This window comes from Stenella coeruleoalba (assembly GCF_951394435.1).
Source record: "Stenella coeruleoalba genome assembly, chromosome: 2".
NCBI lineage: Eukaryota > Metazoa > Chordata > Mammalia > Artiodactyla > Delphinidae > Stenella > Stenella coeruleoalba.
Window position 1 is genome coordinate 29,355,654 of NC_137147.1, and position 17,244 is coordinate 29,372,897.

General features: G+C 48.9%; 1 protein-coding gene across 8 annotated transcripts in view; it reads right to left on the reverse strand.

Annotated features, from left to right (window-relative positions):
• Window positions 1-17,244, reverse strand: part of RGS6 (regulator of G protein signaling 6) — a 589,735-nt gene that overhangs the window by 53,117 nt on the left and 519,374 nt on the right. For all 8 annotated transcript variants that reach the window (XM_079914441.1, XM_079914443.1, XM_079914442.1 and 5 more), the window contains exon 15: window positions 10,276-10,462. In XM_079914441.1, the coding sequence (XP_079770567.1) occupies window positions 10,276-10,462 (187 nt within the window). The remainder of the gene's footprint in view (window positions 1-10,275; window positions 10,463-17,244) is intronic.

Genomic DNA, 17,244 nt, shown 5'->3' on the forward strand with positions numbered 1-17,244 from the left:
TGTCCTCTGTCCTCTTGGGAACACCCAAGCTTCCTGGAACAACATCCAGCCTTTGGGAACTGTTGGGTCCCTTGTGGTCCCTTGAAGGAAGATGACGCTGTGGGGCAGGATGTGACATTGCCGTGTGAGACGCTGGAGGAGGGGCTGCGCTGGGGGCCAAAGGTTTGGATTCAGGTCCTGAGTCTGCCTTTTCCAGCCCCGCCGAGCACACAATTAACCGAGGAAATACAAGGGAACACATGACAAAAACTATACACATGTAAAGTAATGATGATAACTGGCCTTCATGTTGGGACTGTCCTTGCCAGGGATGACATGGGAAGGAGACCAAAGACCAGAAGGTTCCCGGGGAGGAGGAAAGGTGAGCGGAGTCCAGCTGTATTATTTCCATTGCTGTTGTTGTTTGCTCTGAATCAGTGCTTAGGTTTAAACAACCCCATTTTACAGACAAGGACACTAAAGCTCTACAAAGTTGAGTGACTCGTCCAAGCACAGAGCAAGGATTTGAGCCCAGGGTTCTGTGACCCCAAAGCTCACACTCTTCCCTTGGTACACGGTGCTGTTCATGGTCCTTGAGTTGGGGTTTTGAGGGAGTCAGGTTCTGTGGCTGAGGCAAAGTCCTCAGCGTGTGGTTAGCAGAAGCGTCAGGGGCCTCCTTTCAATCTTTAATCTGAGTCATCCCAGGGGTAGATGCAACTGCCATTCACCATTCCCTTTCGGGAACTGTTCACCACCACGTTGTCAGTGACAGCAACGGCCAAGTCTCCCAGGGTGACACAGGCTCTCACCTCACAGGTCATGTACGACTTGCCTTCCGCACCAGAAGGAAGGGCCGAACTGGCAAAGCTCTGAGGGCTGACCGGGCCTCTGGGAAGTCACAGGCAGCGAGTCTGTGTCACAGAAAGTCACCCAGAAGATGTATGAGTCTCACCTTTCAAGAGACTCTTGAATATCTTAAACCAAAGGTCTTCAGACCTTAGGCATGGTTAGCTGAAGCCTAAAGAAAATGAACACTTTTCTCATCATGGGTCCTTCAGGAGGACAGAGGGTGGGACTGCCCAGTGGTAGGGAATTGATGGGGATCCTAAGTCAGTATCTGCTTAATAAACGTAGAAAAGACTCACTTGAGTGCGTACAGACGCTCATCGGAGTGAAGGACAGTAGCTTGTCCTCGTGGATGCGGCTTTGGGTGACCATCCTAGGAGCCTGTGGATCTTTTCTTCCAGGTTTTTTCCTTCTTTTTTAAAATGAAATATAGTTGATTTACAATGTTGTGTTAATTTATGCTGTATAGCGAAGTGATTTAGTTTTATATATATATACATTTTAAAAATATTCTAGGATCCCGTGGACCTTAAATGAGAAGCTCCCATTTGGATTTCTTTGTCCTTCTAAGTGGGACGTGGCAGACACTGTTTCCATGGAATGCAACATTCAAGTCATAAGAGAGTGTAAGAGTGAATTATCTTTTGCCTTTACATTGCAAAGCATCTGTATAAACACGTTCAATTTAACTGGCCAAAGGGCACGGTATTTTGATGCTGTTCAATCCCTATTCTTAGATAAGAGTAGCTTCAAAGACAGCTTTGCATATTTCCTTTCACCTACCCGAATACCACGGGTATTAACTTAGACAAATGTTTCCTTCTCCTCTTCAAGGTCATGGGGCTTGGTGCAAGAAATCTCTGCTCTGAAGCATCAACAAAGACATTTTGGAATTTAGTTCTCTGACGCCTTCTCTTCAAGAGCTACTCGTCTGTGTGGTAACAAACAGAAACCGCTCACAAACAACTGATTTGTTCTTTTCAAAATGCATCCCTCCCTCTGCCGTTCATTTCCCTAAAATAAAACCACCCACAGGATAAAATGAGTAATTCCTGGAGTAAGCGTGCCACGGCATTTTTTATTACGATACGTCTGGCATGGGAAGCCTACTAGGAAATGCCTCCAAACGAGGATTAATATCAGGAAACTTGGTGTAGTCTCGTGATACTGGCCCACGATGCCACCACCTCCACCACTGGGGCAAAGATTAACAGCCTTCGCCAAGCTAGGAAGACATCTGCTTCTGAGTAATCTGGGGCAAATGTAAACGTGGGCTCCACTGGACTCTGGCTTTTGAACAAAGCAAATGTTAGAGGCCTTGCATTCCTTAATCAAGTTGCTTTTAAACATCTAAGTTTAGGTAAGAATAGAGACTGTTGACTAGAGGCTTCTTGTCTGCTCACTGTGGGTGTCACTCGATGGTGTATTTCTCAGCTCTTGTATCACCCTGACCTCATTTTGACCTCGAGGTTGATCTTTGATCACTCCATGCATAGATGATGGCCAAGCGGAGGTTTGGTAACTTAGATTGGGGTCTGCTTAAGAGGAGAGCTTATGTATCTGTATATTCCCAGAGCCTAGAACATCTGGCCCTTAATGGATATTCCAAGTTTTGCTGAATTGGCATGTTATAGAAATTGGATTTAACCAGTATTTATTGAGCACCTACTATATGTGCTCCTCAAGGTTGTGTGGCAAGATTTTTCAAAGTGGAAAACCAAGGGACAAATGGCCTTTTATTTATTTATTTTAAATGATAGGGACAGCTGAGGGTATTATTCTGGACTGAGTTGTCAAGGGAATTTTTTTATTTAAAACAAAACTGTGTGCAGAGCATTATTTTAATGTTGTAGGGATTTACAGAAGGTAAGGAAGGCCAGATGTCTGCTCCCAGCAAAGAACTTAAAATCCAGAGGCACTGGAGGCCAGACACTGCAGGTACAGGTCTGGATGGGGCATCTCTGACCAGCTGCTGCAGGTCAGGAAAGCAGGGTGGCTTGGACATGTAGGAAACCTACATGGGAACCTGCAGGGACCAAAGTCAACAGGCTGGATTGGTCCATCAGATTCAACTGTCAATCCCTTTGATGGACAGATTTCCAATCCAATCCAATCTCAGTGAAGTGGTTTCTTAGGCCTGTTTTGTTTTATTTGTAAAGAATGATGTGCTCGGGCTTCCCTGGTGGCACAGTGGTTGAGAGTCCGCCTGCCGATGCAGGGGACACGGGTTTGTGCCCCGGTCCGGGAAGATCCCACATGCCGTGGAGCAGCTGGGCCCATGAGCCATGGCTGCTGAGCCTGCGCGTCCAGAGTCTGCTCCGCAACAGGAGAGGCCACAACAGTGAGGGGCCTGTGTACCGCAAAAAAAAAAAAAAAAAAAGAATGATGTGTTCTTGGATAAGCTGTGCCCAATGGCAAAAAGCCACCTGGGTCCTTAATATCCTTTGCAATTTCCCTCAGTGTAGAACTTCACAGCCCACAGGTCAAGGTCTCCCAACTCGAATGGGAGAATGAATGTTCATGAAATGGATGGATGGGGAGATGGACGAATGACTGAATGGATCCAGTGACACAGTCCTCGGAACATCCTAGGATACTCTGAGACTTTAAAAATTGAAGCCAGGCAGCCACTGCACCAGCCTGCTGACTCCAGTCTCCCTCCTGCAGCCTGTGGAGGCTCTGGAAAGAGATGAACGCCCTGAGAGGAGGTCTCAGGCTCGCGATACTTCCTGTGGTTTCATTCTCTCCTCCAAAAACCACCAGCAGAGCTTCGGACTCCATGCCCCGAGATTCAGATCTCTCTCAGCTTCAGCCTGCTCTGCTCATCACCATTTCACTCCTCCTCTTTCAGCTCTAAGCCTTCAATGTTTTCCTACTGTCTTCAGACTGAGAAAGTTCAAATTCCTTAGGAAGACACTCAAGGCCCCCCAGATTTGGCTCCTACATACTTTTTATTTTTGAATTCCCCCCCCCCTCAAGAATCCCTTCTAAGAGCAGACCCTTCTTGGGAGAACTCATTTTAGATCTAGCTTGGAATTTTGAGATCTCAGGGAATACTAAAGCCATTAATTTTTGTGAGTTCACACATATAAGTATATAGCACTTTACTTATTCAAAGAATTTTCAGTGCTATTAGCTCATCTGATTTCTAAAAAACCCTTAGACGGCTGTAGAGAAGACATCATCCCCATTTTACAGAGGAGAAAACTAGGGCACAAAAGGTCAAGATCCTTGCCTAAGACCACATAGCAAGTAGGTGGCAATGCAGCTCCTGCGGATGCCCCAAGATGGAGAACAGAGAATTCAACCCCTAGCATAAAGAACTGAGTCCTTAAAAAAAAAAAACCATGGCTCATTTTTCTTGTTTTTTCTCCCCTCACGAGGCTAAATCTGTGAAACTGGAACAACACAGCAAACAGCTGAGGGCTATGGTCACAGCCCACAGATCTTTATGGAAGATTTGGTCTTGGCCCAAATTTTCAAAAAAGCCAAATGGATCGGCAAAACACAAGTGCAAATGCTGGGCCCATGCTGACGGGGCATCTTGTGAGATATTTCCACAGGAAGCAAACACAGGCAATTAACTTTGCTGTAACAATGCATGTGGTCAGATAAAAGACAAAACCGTCCGAGGGAGCCTGCACCCCACCCCCAGGCCCCATTTCAAATGAATGCATAAAGCTGGCTGAGCCTTCACTCCGGCTACTGACCCCTAATAGCAGGACATATACTCAACATGTCTATTGGCATTTTGACCACTGTTGGTTGGCTTCTGAGAACCATGTGACCGGCTGAGGAAGCCACTCCAGAGCTCCTGATCCCAATAGGGGGATGGAGGGGGGCATTCCAAAGGGCTTGGGTGTTACCATTCCCACTTTTCAGATGGGCAGACTGAGGAGAGCAAGCTTAAAGGACTTACAATCTTACAATCCTAGACAAAGCATATGGCTGAAACAGGATCAGAGCCTGCTCCCCAGCTTGGGGACCTTCTCTAGGGACCTGGAGTTTCTCCAGGTCTCTGCATGACAACCAAGCCCTCAGCTCTAATAACCCAGGGGCAGTGTGATCTGAGCTGCAGACTTGACCAGCAAGTTGGGAGATCGGAGAGCAAGTCCTGGCTGGGTCTTAGCCTCCTCTCCTTACCTGGAAACTTCTAAGTCACACCCGTGCAGCGGGTGCGGGCAGCATTGCTGGCCAGGAAGGGTAAGGCAGTGTGAAGATCATGGTACTGGCTGACTTCCCCTTGGTCGGTTGGCTCCGTAACTCTCGACCTTGATGCAGAAACATTCGTGGAGATTGGTGGGCTGCTGTTACTGCACCAACATGGTCTACTCTAACCTACTCTCCCATATAAATGAAAGATTAACCACTCCCAAGTCTCTCTATCTTCTATCTTTCTGATGTGTTGAAGTGTTTCAATGATTTTCATGATATATTGTTCAGCACAGTGGTCTCAAACTCTGTCTATTTCTTTATGTTATGTGAACTAAGAATGGTTTTTCTATTTTTAAGTGGCTGAAAAAAAATCAAAAGAAGAATAATATTTCATGAACAATGATAAGAAATTGAGCTTTCAGGGTCCATAAATAAAGTTTTTCAACACAACCATGCCCACTTATTTATGTATTTTACATCGTGATACTGTTACGGTGTAGCTGTTTTTATATGGCAGAATTGAGTCGTAGTGACGTAGATCACATGACCCACAAACCTCAAAATTTAAACTATCTGGCCCTTTACAGAAGAAATTTAGCCTTTTAAATGAACTCTTAGTTTAGTGTAAAAGGCAGGCTACAGAATCACCCTATTTGCATAAACACTCTTTACACATAAGTTGAGAGAAACAAAACACTAGAATAGGCGTTATCTCTGGGTACTAAGGTTATATGCAATTATTTGAATTCTTTCACCAAACTTCCTAAACATAAAAGTATAAGAAAAGAGTATTGATGACATTAAGGAAATAATATCATAAATATCTTATCTTACTGTGAGCCAGACACTGTTAGCTGTTGACATGCTTCATTTCACTTAATTCCCTTTCTACAGTATAGGTACCATTGTATCTGTGTTCTACAGATGAGGAAAAGAAGACTCAGGGAGTTGAAGTAACTTGCCCAAGGTCAGAGGGCTAGTGAGAAGCACTCTGTATATTTATGATGAAAACACACTTAAGAAACAAAAGGGGACAAGCTGAAAAGAAATTGGTTTAGGAAGAGTACTTTATTAGAATTCAGAGAATCCCAGTCCTAGCAGACACTGAGGAGGTTAGAGATGCTTTGGGTATCCTCAGTAAGGTGATACAATATATTTGGAAGTATGTACCTGAAAAATGGCAGAGAACTGTGCTAATGAAGGCTGTGTATCCAGAAACATGTCACGGCACAATGTGCTGACCTCCCAAGTTTTCCCATCAACTATTTCTTGACTTAGTAATAACATAAATGTCAGGAAGAGAGGACTGGTTGACTAAACCATAGTACTTCCACACAATGGAATACTATGCAGCTATTAAAGAACCAGGCAATAACCACATCACTGCTGTTAGGTGGCACTGCGATTTTGAGACTGCTCTGTGGTGATGCAGGATAAAGCAAATAACGTGAAGTACTAATGCTATCATCTACGGCGTCCTTGAGAACCAGGATTCTCAGCATAGAGAAAGGTGACACAGACATAAGAAAGAAGTTAAATAGAATCCCCTGTAGTTTTGAGTTTGAATGCAAAGTATCAGTATGTACTCGTGATATATTTTTATCAGAAATAACAACTACCTATTTCCTAGCTCTGGCCACTGGAAAGGCCTAAAAATGATGACCAACCCAGGAACAATGAGTGCCTCTAAGTGCCCAAACTATGGTCTCTAAAAACCATTTCCCCCTAAGAGGAACCAGTGATTCTTAGAGAACTAGCTGATGCCAGGTCTGGGGACTGGCCTGGATCATCTTAGTTTCCTTGGTGTTTGAATGACATAAAAGACTAGTAGGGTCATGTCAGAAGGAGCCAACAGGGCAGAGATGGCACGATCCAAGCATTGATAAAAATAATAAAATGGATAAAACACATCAAATATGTTTAAACCCACAGGTTTACAAGGATACGAAAAGACAGACACACAAAAAACCCCTCATTGGTCACCACTGGATGATGACAGTAAACCATTCATTATTTTTTAAATTGGCAAATAAAGGGACTGCATCCAACACACATTCCATCTTTCCTATGTGAACTGCATTACTAGAGAATCAAATGGTAGATGCATTTGATTATTTGTATTTCAGTTAATAAATGAAGAAAGAATGATAGAATTAGAACAGCATTTTGTAACCCCTAATTAACAAATGGATTTAAGCAATAAGCATCAATAGCTGCTAAAACCACAAAGAGAGACAACTAGACATCATGTGCCTTCTGACAAGACAGCACAGCACAGTCTAGGAAGTAATTTTGCCCACAAAAATCAAACTTAAATCTGATTAAACACCTCAGTCAAATTACCAGTTTATAGGAAATGCAGATGGTAGAAGGACACGTTAAATAGTACCACAGCGTTGCAGTCAGAAAAATCCAGACATTGGAATCTCTCCAGCACAAAGGATCCAATTTCTTCATTAAGTAAATGGCAAGGGGTTGGGGGGGGTGAGTGGGGAGGACGTAAAAGGAACCCGTAGATTACGAGGCGCTTAAAAGACAAGGTGATCTACTGTGATGTGTGGGCCCTGTTTGGATTCTGATTTTGAATAACGATTTTAAAAAGGCATTTATGGAACTACCATAAATTTGAACACTTGCACGACATTTGATGATATTAAGAGATAACTGCTAATTTGTTAAGGCATTGTGGTAATGTTAAGACCAAAGGGTCAGTTTCTCTTAGAGAGATACACACCTAACTATTTACAGTGAAATGATACAGTCTTGGGTTTGCTTTAAAACAAAAGGTGAAAAAATAGGTGGGGACACAGATAAAAATGAGATCAGTCTTGTATAGACGATTGCTGAGTCTGGATGAGGGTCCACAAAGGTTTGTTTTTCCATTCCTTCTACTTTTCCGCATGTTTACAAGTTTCCATAATAAAACATGAAAATAAATCCTTCCTGATATCATGATCAGAGCAATAATACTGGGCAGGGAGCATCATGGTTCTGACCAGTCTCCCTTTTCTCGTGTTTCATGAATAATGGAGAGTTGAGCTTTGTGCTTCAGATTGTTCATCTGGGGAGTTTCTCCATCACCCATGGGGGTTCTCCATCACCCATGGAGCTTCTCCGTCACCCATGGAGCTTCTCCACTACCCATGGAGCTTCTCCATCATCCATGGAGCTTCTCTATCACCCATGGGGATTCTCCATCACCCATGGAGCTTCTCCATAACCCATGGAGCTTCTCCACTACCCATGGAGCTTCTCCATCACCCATGGGGGTTCTCCATCATCCATGGAGCTTCTCCATCACCCATGGAGCTTCTCTATCACCCATGGAGATTATCTACGACCCATGGAGCTTCTCTATCACCATGGGGTTTCTCCATCACCCATGGAGCTTCTCCACTACCCATGGAGCTTCTCCATCACCAATGGGGGTTCTCCATCATCCATGGAGCTTCTCCATCAGCCATGGGGGTTCTCCATCATCCATGGAGCTTCTCCATAACCCATGGAGCTTCTCCACTACCCATGGAGCTTCTCTATCACCCATGGGGGTTCTCCATCACCCACGGAGCTTCTCCATCACCCATGGAGCTTCTCCACTACCCATGGAGCTTCTCCACTACCCATGGAGCTTCTCCATCACCCATGGGGGTTCTCCATCATCCATGGAGCTTCTCCATCACCCATGGGGGTTCTCCATCATCCATGGAGCTTCTCCACTACACATGGAGCTTCTCTACACCCATGGGGATTCTCCATCAGCCATGGAGCTTCTCTGTCACCCATGGAGCTTCTCCATCACCCATGGAGCTTCTCTATCACCCATGGAGATTACCTACAACCCATGGAGCTTCTCCATCACCCATGGAGCTTCTCCATCACCCATGGAGCTTCTCCACTACCCATGGAGCTTCTCTACACCCATGGGGATTCTCCATCACCCATGGAGCTTCTCTATCACCCATGGAGATCTCTCCACCACCCACTGAGATTCTCTATCACCTGTGGAGATTCTCTACTACCCATGGAGCCTCTCCATTACCCACGGAGTTTCGCCATCACTCTCCTCACCACGATATGTCGCTATGTGCTTGGGACACGTACACACACATACAAAAATCTATTGGAAAAAAAAAAGATTTCTCATGACTTAAATATTTTGCTTTGAAGGTGCAAAGGGTGCGAGGGACTTCATAAAGCAAAGTCACTGAACTCTACAGAACCAAATCTACCTGGCACAGGTGTTCAGTGGAGCTCATGACCAGGGGGAGAGAAATGATAGTCGTGGTGTTGAGGTTGGTAGGTATTTCCATTCTGAAGTTCTGAGCAAATCTGGATGATGAGACACTGGCTGTGTTCTCATGCCATTACCTGCATCGGTGACTGTTTCCTAAATTATGTAACGTCTGTGGGAGGGCAATCTCGCTAAATTCTCACCTGGGGACCTTACAAGTGAGAGAAATGAAGAGGGTCGAGGGGACAAGAGCAAAACCTTAAGCCCTGTCATGGAGTGTAGGACGGCGGAAGGAAATAAACGTTAGGACCCAGGAAGTGAGAAATGGGTCTGATGCTCATCTCTAGAAATGGCCCCTCCCAGCCCTCAAGTTAAGCTTGCTGCTTAGGAGGCTTCTGTTTCTTTCGTCAGCCTCACCAGCAGTTGTGTGGTAACGGTGCTTAGCAGGGGTGTGTTTCCCTCCCCCAACCACCAACCATGGGTCCCTTAAACCCTAGAGCTCATCCTGTTGAAGCACTTCATTTACTGGTGACACTGCCCATTTCCTTGTCTGTCTCTCCCACTAGGCTTTAACTCCCTTGAGGGCAGGGGCTTTGGCCTGTTCCTCGTGGTATCTCATCACATGGCACAAAGCTCCCCAGTCACCACAGGGTTGGGAGTCACTGTGGAAGCAGGGCAGGGTGGTAGTTATGAGAGTGGGCTTGACCCCCGGCCCCGCCAGCTACTGTTCCCAGTTTGCCAATGTTGTGCTATGGTGTCCAGATTCTACTATGACTTATTACAGGACTTCAGGTTTTGTAAAACGCTCTGAGGTTTTCCTGGAAAAGATACCACGTGTAATGGTAAATTTCTATTTCTATTGAACAACGTAACTCATCTAGGAAAACAATCCTCCTGGAATTTTTCTGTGCACCTACCTGGAATGGTCTCCACTGATGGCCTTATAAATAACAAAACCTGAAATTGTGACTACATACAGCACCTTGGATGTGTGTTAAAGGGTGGGGTGGTGGAGTGGAAAAGTGAACATCTTGGGACAGAACTATTCGACTAGACAAGCAAACCTGGGCATCTTCGAATGTGTATCTCCCTCCATCTTTGACGTTTTGACTGGTTATCTCGTAGCTGTGAGAATCCAGATTGATTGCACTTGGGGCTCCGGGGGCCAGAAACTCTTGCCAGATTTCTTCCACCCTCTTGGCCACATCTTGTAGGGGTTGTTTCTTGAGATCTTGGACAGCCAACCAGAACCTGAAATGGAAGCACAAAGACAGTCTGTTCCATGGGCTTAGTCAATAGCTGCTCTGCTGGACATGGTCCCAGAACTGACCTCCCATGGCATTCACTCTGCTGCATCCCCAAGCCTTCCCAGTGGCCACTTCACACATCACGAAGGCCGCAGGGCCTGCTGAGAATACAAAGGCGTTCCATTATTGCACTAAATGCATGTTAGAAGATCACTGTGCTCCTGATTACCAAAAAGAGATTTCTCTCCCTCTACATCAAGGTTTCTCAGCCTCGGCACTATTGCCATTTCGGGCTGGATAATTCTTTGTTGTGAGCGTTGCCTTGTTCATTGAAAGAGATTTAGCAGCAATCTTGGCTTCGACCCATAAGATGCCAGTGGCATCCCCTCCCCAGTTGTGACAACCAGAAAATTTCTGGACATTACCAAATGTCTTCTGGGAGATAAAATCACCCCGGCTGAGAACTACCGCTTGACATAGATGCCACGCCACAGACAATGTGAGTCCCTTTGCCATATCTGGTTGGGATGTGGCGGCATCCAAATGAAGGAGAGGTCAAAGAAGCAGATAGAATCTGGGCGTCATTAAGAATATTCGAGCTGGAAGGACCCAGTCATTCATATTATAGATGGAGAAACCGAGCCTGTTTGCAACACCAGTATCAGGCATGGTGCCTGGCATATAGTAGGTGCTCAATAAATGTCTGTTGGAATGCAGATGGGCTCATCTGGAACAAAGCTGAAGGGACATACGTGGGGAACCTCTCTACTAAAAGAGTCTCCAGGGATCACTGGAGAGAAAAACCTCGTGCTCACATCCATATTTGCCTCCCACAAATCCCTCAGCAGCAGCATGGTGTTAGAGAGGTGGGCGCGAGCTGTGAGCTCTTTTCTGCTGAGAGCAACAGTAGCCAGGGCCAAAGCTCGGACAACAGCTCCCTAGGTCATGAGGACGGTTCCCGAGGCATCCCTGGAGAGGGCTTTCAGCAGGACTCAGGTCTGGGTGGCACATTTCATGCCCTGTGAACAACAGAGTCCAGTTTCCCCATCAATGAGACATGAGGACAGGCTCCTGGCTATGTGGTTCCCACAGCCACGGGTATCACACCTACTCAAGCCAACAAAAGGGCAGGGACAAGAGAAGCTGAACCACGACATGGAAGAAGGTGCATTCAATCTGTCATCGAATTTCACCCACAGTAAGATGTACTCTGTTTTTTAAAGGGTAAGCATATTTTTCTGTTGCTCTTCAGAGAAACGTCTGTGTAGTCAAGTGCATGGCCTAAAGGTGCCACCCAGTGGCCAACTCAGGTAATGCATCTCCATTTACACAAGGACAGAAGACTGGAGAGAGTGTGTGTGTATCCGTGTGTGACACAAGCTCTGTGAGCTCCAACTCTCCCCCTGATTTGCCATTAGTGATTCTAACGATCTCCCTGAAGAAAACCCTCATGGTTCCCTCGCTGGTCCTGAAGAGCGAGAGGCGGGGAAGGAGACAATCACTTCACTCGACCAGAAGATAAGGAAGTTCTCATCCCCGCTGTGCTGCTGTCTCGGAACTGCTGTATCTTTCTGGGCATCTCTCTCCTCATGGCACAGTGGGTACAAAGCAGGTGGAGGGGTATGTGAGACAGGTCTGGTCTGAGCACTTCCTATCTGGTGTAACTCTGAAATGCTTTCAGGCCCTGTGGGTGGGAGCCGTGGAGGGAACTGCAGGGCGGCCACAGGCTCAATCCTGGGCCACTCTGATCCCTCAGAGCTCACCTCTTCCTCGGGTGGCCTGGGTGGAAGGTGCCTGGGGTTCCTGCCACTGCCATCTGCCATCACCTGCCCTTCAACACCAGCCCTCTGTCTTTCTGCCCCAGGTCTTTGGTGCTCACGTCCTCTGGCTATGCAGGGAGAGGGAAACGAGTGGCTCTTTAACCGGAGTCTGGTGGGCAGGGGGTAGAGTTTGAAGGAGGCTGTTAACTGTCCAATTGTTCAGATGGGTCTTTGAAACTCAGCTGGGAGTGGGTCTCCTCCATCCCCCTGGACGTTCCCTAGGCTCCTCGGGTCTCTCTGTCCCCCTGCTAGGTCTGCCATGAAATGAAGGAGGTGGCCAAGTATTTAAAGGTGAAAATGGTCATCTGGCGATGACAGTACCTGTAAGGTTTTCTTCTCCTGGAGGACCGTGTTTGATGGGCAGGTGAAATTTAGGAAACCAGTCCTAAAGAAAGGAACTGGCGTTGGTTTTTCAGAGGACTGGAAGGAGGGCTAACGGCAGCTCGCTGAGTCCTCTGCAGCCCCAGGGAGCCACCTCGGGCTGAGGGCCGGGCTGGGAGCAACTTCTCCGGGCCAGTGTCCTTCCCAAGACCACCAGACCCGGCAATTTCTCACACAGATGACATCTGGGCGATTTCCTGCCCCCCTCGGTCACTGTCATGTGGGCGTCCCCTTCTGTCCCTTGTTCCAGTCTGCTCTGAGGAGCAGCTCTGGGAAGGCTCTGAGGCCCCGGCAGCTTCTGAGCGCTGCAGGCTCCCCGTGGCCCCTGAGGCCTCAGCGTCCCTTTGGCAGAATGACTTGGGAGCCACATTAATGCACATCGCTCAGCTGGGTATACAGAAGGTCTGGAAATTTCGGAATCAAATTTAATAAACTTTTACATAAAAAATTAAAAGGTTCCCTTTACCAGATAAAACCAAGAATAAAAAAAGCATAAAAAGAAACAACAGGCATGCTGGAGGACAGGAAAGAACAGGAAGGGGAGGGGCGGGGATGACATTCCCCAGACAGCAGCTTCCTCTCCCTGCGCGCACGGGGACCCGCTCAGCCCTCTGTCTGCCTTGGAGATGACCTGTCTCATCCCTCTCAGGCGACAGCAAAAATGCTATCACAGGGGCTTCCCTGGTGGCGCAGTGGTTGGGAGTCCGCCTGCCGATGCAGGGGACACGGGTTCGTGCCCCGGTCCGGGAGGATCCCACGTGCTGCGGAGCGGCTGGGCCCGTGAGCCATGGCTGCTGAGCCTGCGTGTCCGGAGCCTGTGCTCCGCAACGGGAGAGGCCACGACAGTGAGAGGCCCGCATACCGCAAAAAAAAAAAAAAAAAAAAAAAAAATGCTATCACAACAGCATCCTGACATCCCATATGTGTTTACCATCACTGGCTTCAAGGAACCTTTGTGTCAATTAGAAATTCAGAACAGGCTTGCTTTGTATTTGTCATCTCTGAGCCCACGGGCCTGAGCTGGGGGCTCTGATCCCCGGATGTCCCGTCCCCCACCCCTTGAAAGAGGCCCTGAAGCTCCCCTCCCCCATCTACTGAGGATGGGAGGCCCACCGAGGCCTGCGCAGCTTCTGCTCTTATCAAAAGCCTGCAGGTACCGCTGCTCCTCCAGGACACCAGCAGGGAGGAGGGTGCCAGTGGCGGCGGATCAGTGCCCACCCTGCACTAAGCCTCCGTGGCTTCTTGCGGCAGAAGGGCTGTCATGACTGGTAGGCCACGAGGACACGTGGGTATCAGGGAGACCACCTGTACTGCTTTGCGGGAGTCGGCAAGGTGGGGAAGCCAGCCCTATGCCAGCATGTGATCCGTGTCATTGGCTTAGGAATGCAGGTGGCAACTGGCCTTCGCGGGGAGGCAGCCTGGGCTCAGACACCCCTGGCGCCAAGCAGCAGGGGATGGGACTTGAGGGCGGTCAGGGGCTGCCTCAGGGGGCCTCCTATCTCCTGCAGGGCTGGGGTGCTGACAGGGAATGGGGTTTCCTCGCCAAGGCTGGCTGCAACAAGGGGAACCACGCAGCAGCTGGACACTCTCCATCCTATCAGGAGGCCTGGGCAGCCCTTAGTTCCTCGTTTAGCTATCTTCTCATCAACTAAGATTTTCATGGATTAGAAAAATTCAGCTTTTAGTTCGTTCCCAGGGAAAAGCCAACTCCATGCAGAAGGAAGGGTTTCTGTGCCCTCTGCTGGTCAACAGACTCGGGCACAACGGACGCCACTTGACTTGGTCTCTGGTTGGGCTGGAACCCCACCACCAGCAGCACCACGGAAGCCGAGTGATACTCGCCAGGCAGTGGCTGAAATGCCACAGATTGTCCCAGTGTTGTGTGAACACCTCTGTTTCCATTAACCATGTGTTTGCTTCGTGGGGAACACTGCCAGGCCTGGCCAACCTTCCGAGGTCTTCCTATGACTCGGGGCAACTGTGGGAGATGGCAGCGCTCCAGGCCAACCTGGCGACTCTCCTGCGCGCTCTTTAATTGCTTCTCCCTTCAGCTGACACTGTGTGGAACAGGGGTAATCAATCTGCAGGTTAGAAGAACAACCACATTCTCTCAGGAGAGCTACAGCTCGTAAAAGATGTACGGGGGATGCATGCTCTTTGCGGCAGGTTTTGATTTTTAACTCGTGCCCTGCTGAGCGGCAGTGGGTGTCAAGCCAGGTAGGACAGAGATCTGTGCAGGGGAGATGGAGGGGGGCAAAGGTGGCAAGGGGCTCCTGTCACCCTTCTAGGAAAACACACAGAGAAAAGAGAGGGACCAGGTCACTCTCTGGGACTCCCTGCTTCAGCGCTGGGAGGCCCCACCTCGGAGGCATTCTAGAGGCCCTGAGCAAACAGCTGTCTCCAGGGGGGCCCACCGAACGGAGCCCCCGGCTCGGCCCAGGGTGCTGTAGAGAGCATACAATCACATGCTGTGCTGTCTGCAGCAAAATGCCCTGGTCGTGCCCCCTCAAGTGCCTGGAGATGCCGCCCCTCCCTCATCTCACAGGCTCACCCCAAAGAAAAATGATGAAAAGGGACGTCAACTTACACTGTATGATCACATATGTAAGGCATCTTTCCTTAAAGGATCCAGGGTGACCTTTCACTGTGGTGAGAGCAATACCTATGTCTCTTTGGAGCTCCTCTGCTCTGTATTCTGAAGCTCTGGTATAGTTTGAACCACTTGGTTACTTAACTGACAGAATTTTTCTAGGTGTCCTGCAGAAATGTCTTGCTCTAAATACCCCTTTCACTGGAGAGATGCAAGGGAGTGCGGGAGGACAGATGTGGAGAGGCCTTTGCAGTGTATCCAGTTGAGTTCTGGTCAGTCTCTTTTCCTCCCCTGCTCCAGTGCCAGATGCCTGGGCTTGGCCAGTCCTGGGGAGAAAGGACAACCCCGGGGTGGCCAATACCACAGATGAGCAGGGTCCTCATGTTGTGCCGCATGGCACGGCTCTAGGGACCGCCCTTCACAGGGACCAACAGCAGAGATGCACCTGCAGGGCTGCTCGTGGCCGCCCTGGACAAGGGGTGAAACGCATTCAGCTCTGTGCCCTCAGGACCTGAGTCACGGTGGGCGCCAGGCCAATATCTGTGGCCACAGGAACGACTGCAAAGGGAAGGGAGGGAGGTCCTGGTTCTGATGACCGAAGAGTCCTAACGTTGTGTGATTTCAAACCAAGCTTCCCCCCATATATCCAATTACGCTGAATATCATAAAAGTGGAGTCTGGGCTTGCAGAGAGGATTTTAGAAGCTCTTGGGCTATACTTTTTATCTCCAGCTGTTCTATTTCCTTTATCCGCTCTCCTGTCACGGATCAGAGGGGACCCTCTTTAAGTCTGGATTTATGCATCCACGCTGGGGGTGGAGATTAGTCTCTGGCACGCTCACGTGCGCTCACACGCATTCTCTCAGCCAGGACTGAACAGAGCCCTCCTGGCGCAGGAGCAAAAGGCGCTGGTGCAGGAGGTAAAGCAGGATGAGGTGCTGCACACCTGCCAGGGACACACTCCTCTGTGCACTCCCGGCCTGAAATGCACAGCGGATTTCGTGGCCCTGGATATGCTCGGACTGGGCGAGGCAGTGCTGAGTCAGCAGGTGCTCCCACCCTGGGGCCCCTCACGAGGACCAGCACCCTGTGGCCATCCCTCAAAGTCTCTGCAGTGGTGCAGGTGGCTGAGAAATAGTCAGGTAAAGGGGGCCTCTATACCGCTCCATCTTGGGGACCTGGGGGACAGGGGTGAGAAGGGGACGTGGAAAGGGCTCCCAGGGGTTGCTCATGGGGACCAAGCTGGGGGTAGGACCTGGGGCTGAACTGGCCACACAGAGTCTGCCTGGGTGCATGATGGTGGCCACAGGGGGCGTGGCTTCCCACGCAGGACCCACCCGCAGGCACAGCCTGGGAGGCTGGTCTGAGCACCGTCCTGATAAAGAGTTTTAGAGTCAAGTCTACTGTCATGAATACTCAATAAGGAACTGAAGCGCAGCTCTGAGATGTGTTTAGTACAATGCCTCAGCACAAGGAGAGAACTCTTTTGTGTCATAACCTGAAATCAGATATTCAACCTTACCTGGTCTACAGCAGGCGCATGGCTGCCTGGAAAGTCATCGCTATTACGGTTAATCGGCATCTACACGTCCTCCCAGGACTTCGTGGTGTGGGAGGGTCCCCCTGCCACATCTTTGGTCTCAGGGTCTTCCAGCGTAGAACACTCTCCCTCCCTCTTTCTTGTCTATGTCAATATCTTGTACACTCTTCAAAGTCCAGCTTATGATTTGCCTACCCTGGTTTACACTCATCTGTCCCTTTTTAAAACACTTCCAGAATGGTTCTTAGAGGGCTTCCCTGAGGGCTTCCCTGGTGGCGCAGTTGTTGAGAACCTGCCTGCCAATGCAGGGGACACGGGTTCGAGCCCTGGTCTGGGAAGATCCCACATGCCGCGGAGCAACTAGGCCCGTGTGCCACAACTACTGAGCCTCCGCGTCTGGAGCCTGTGCTCTGCAACGAGAGGCTGCGACAGTGAGAGGCCCGCGCACCGCGATGA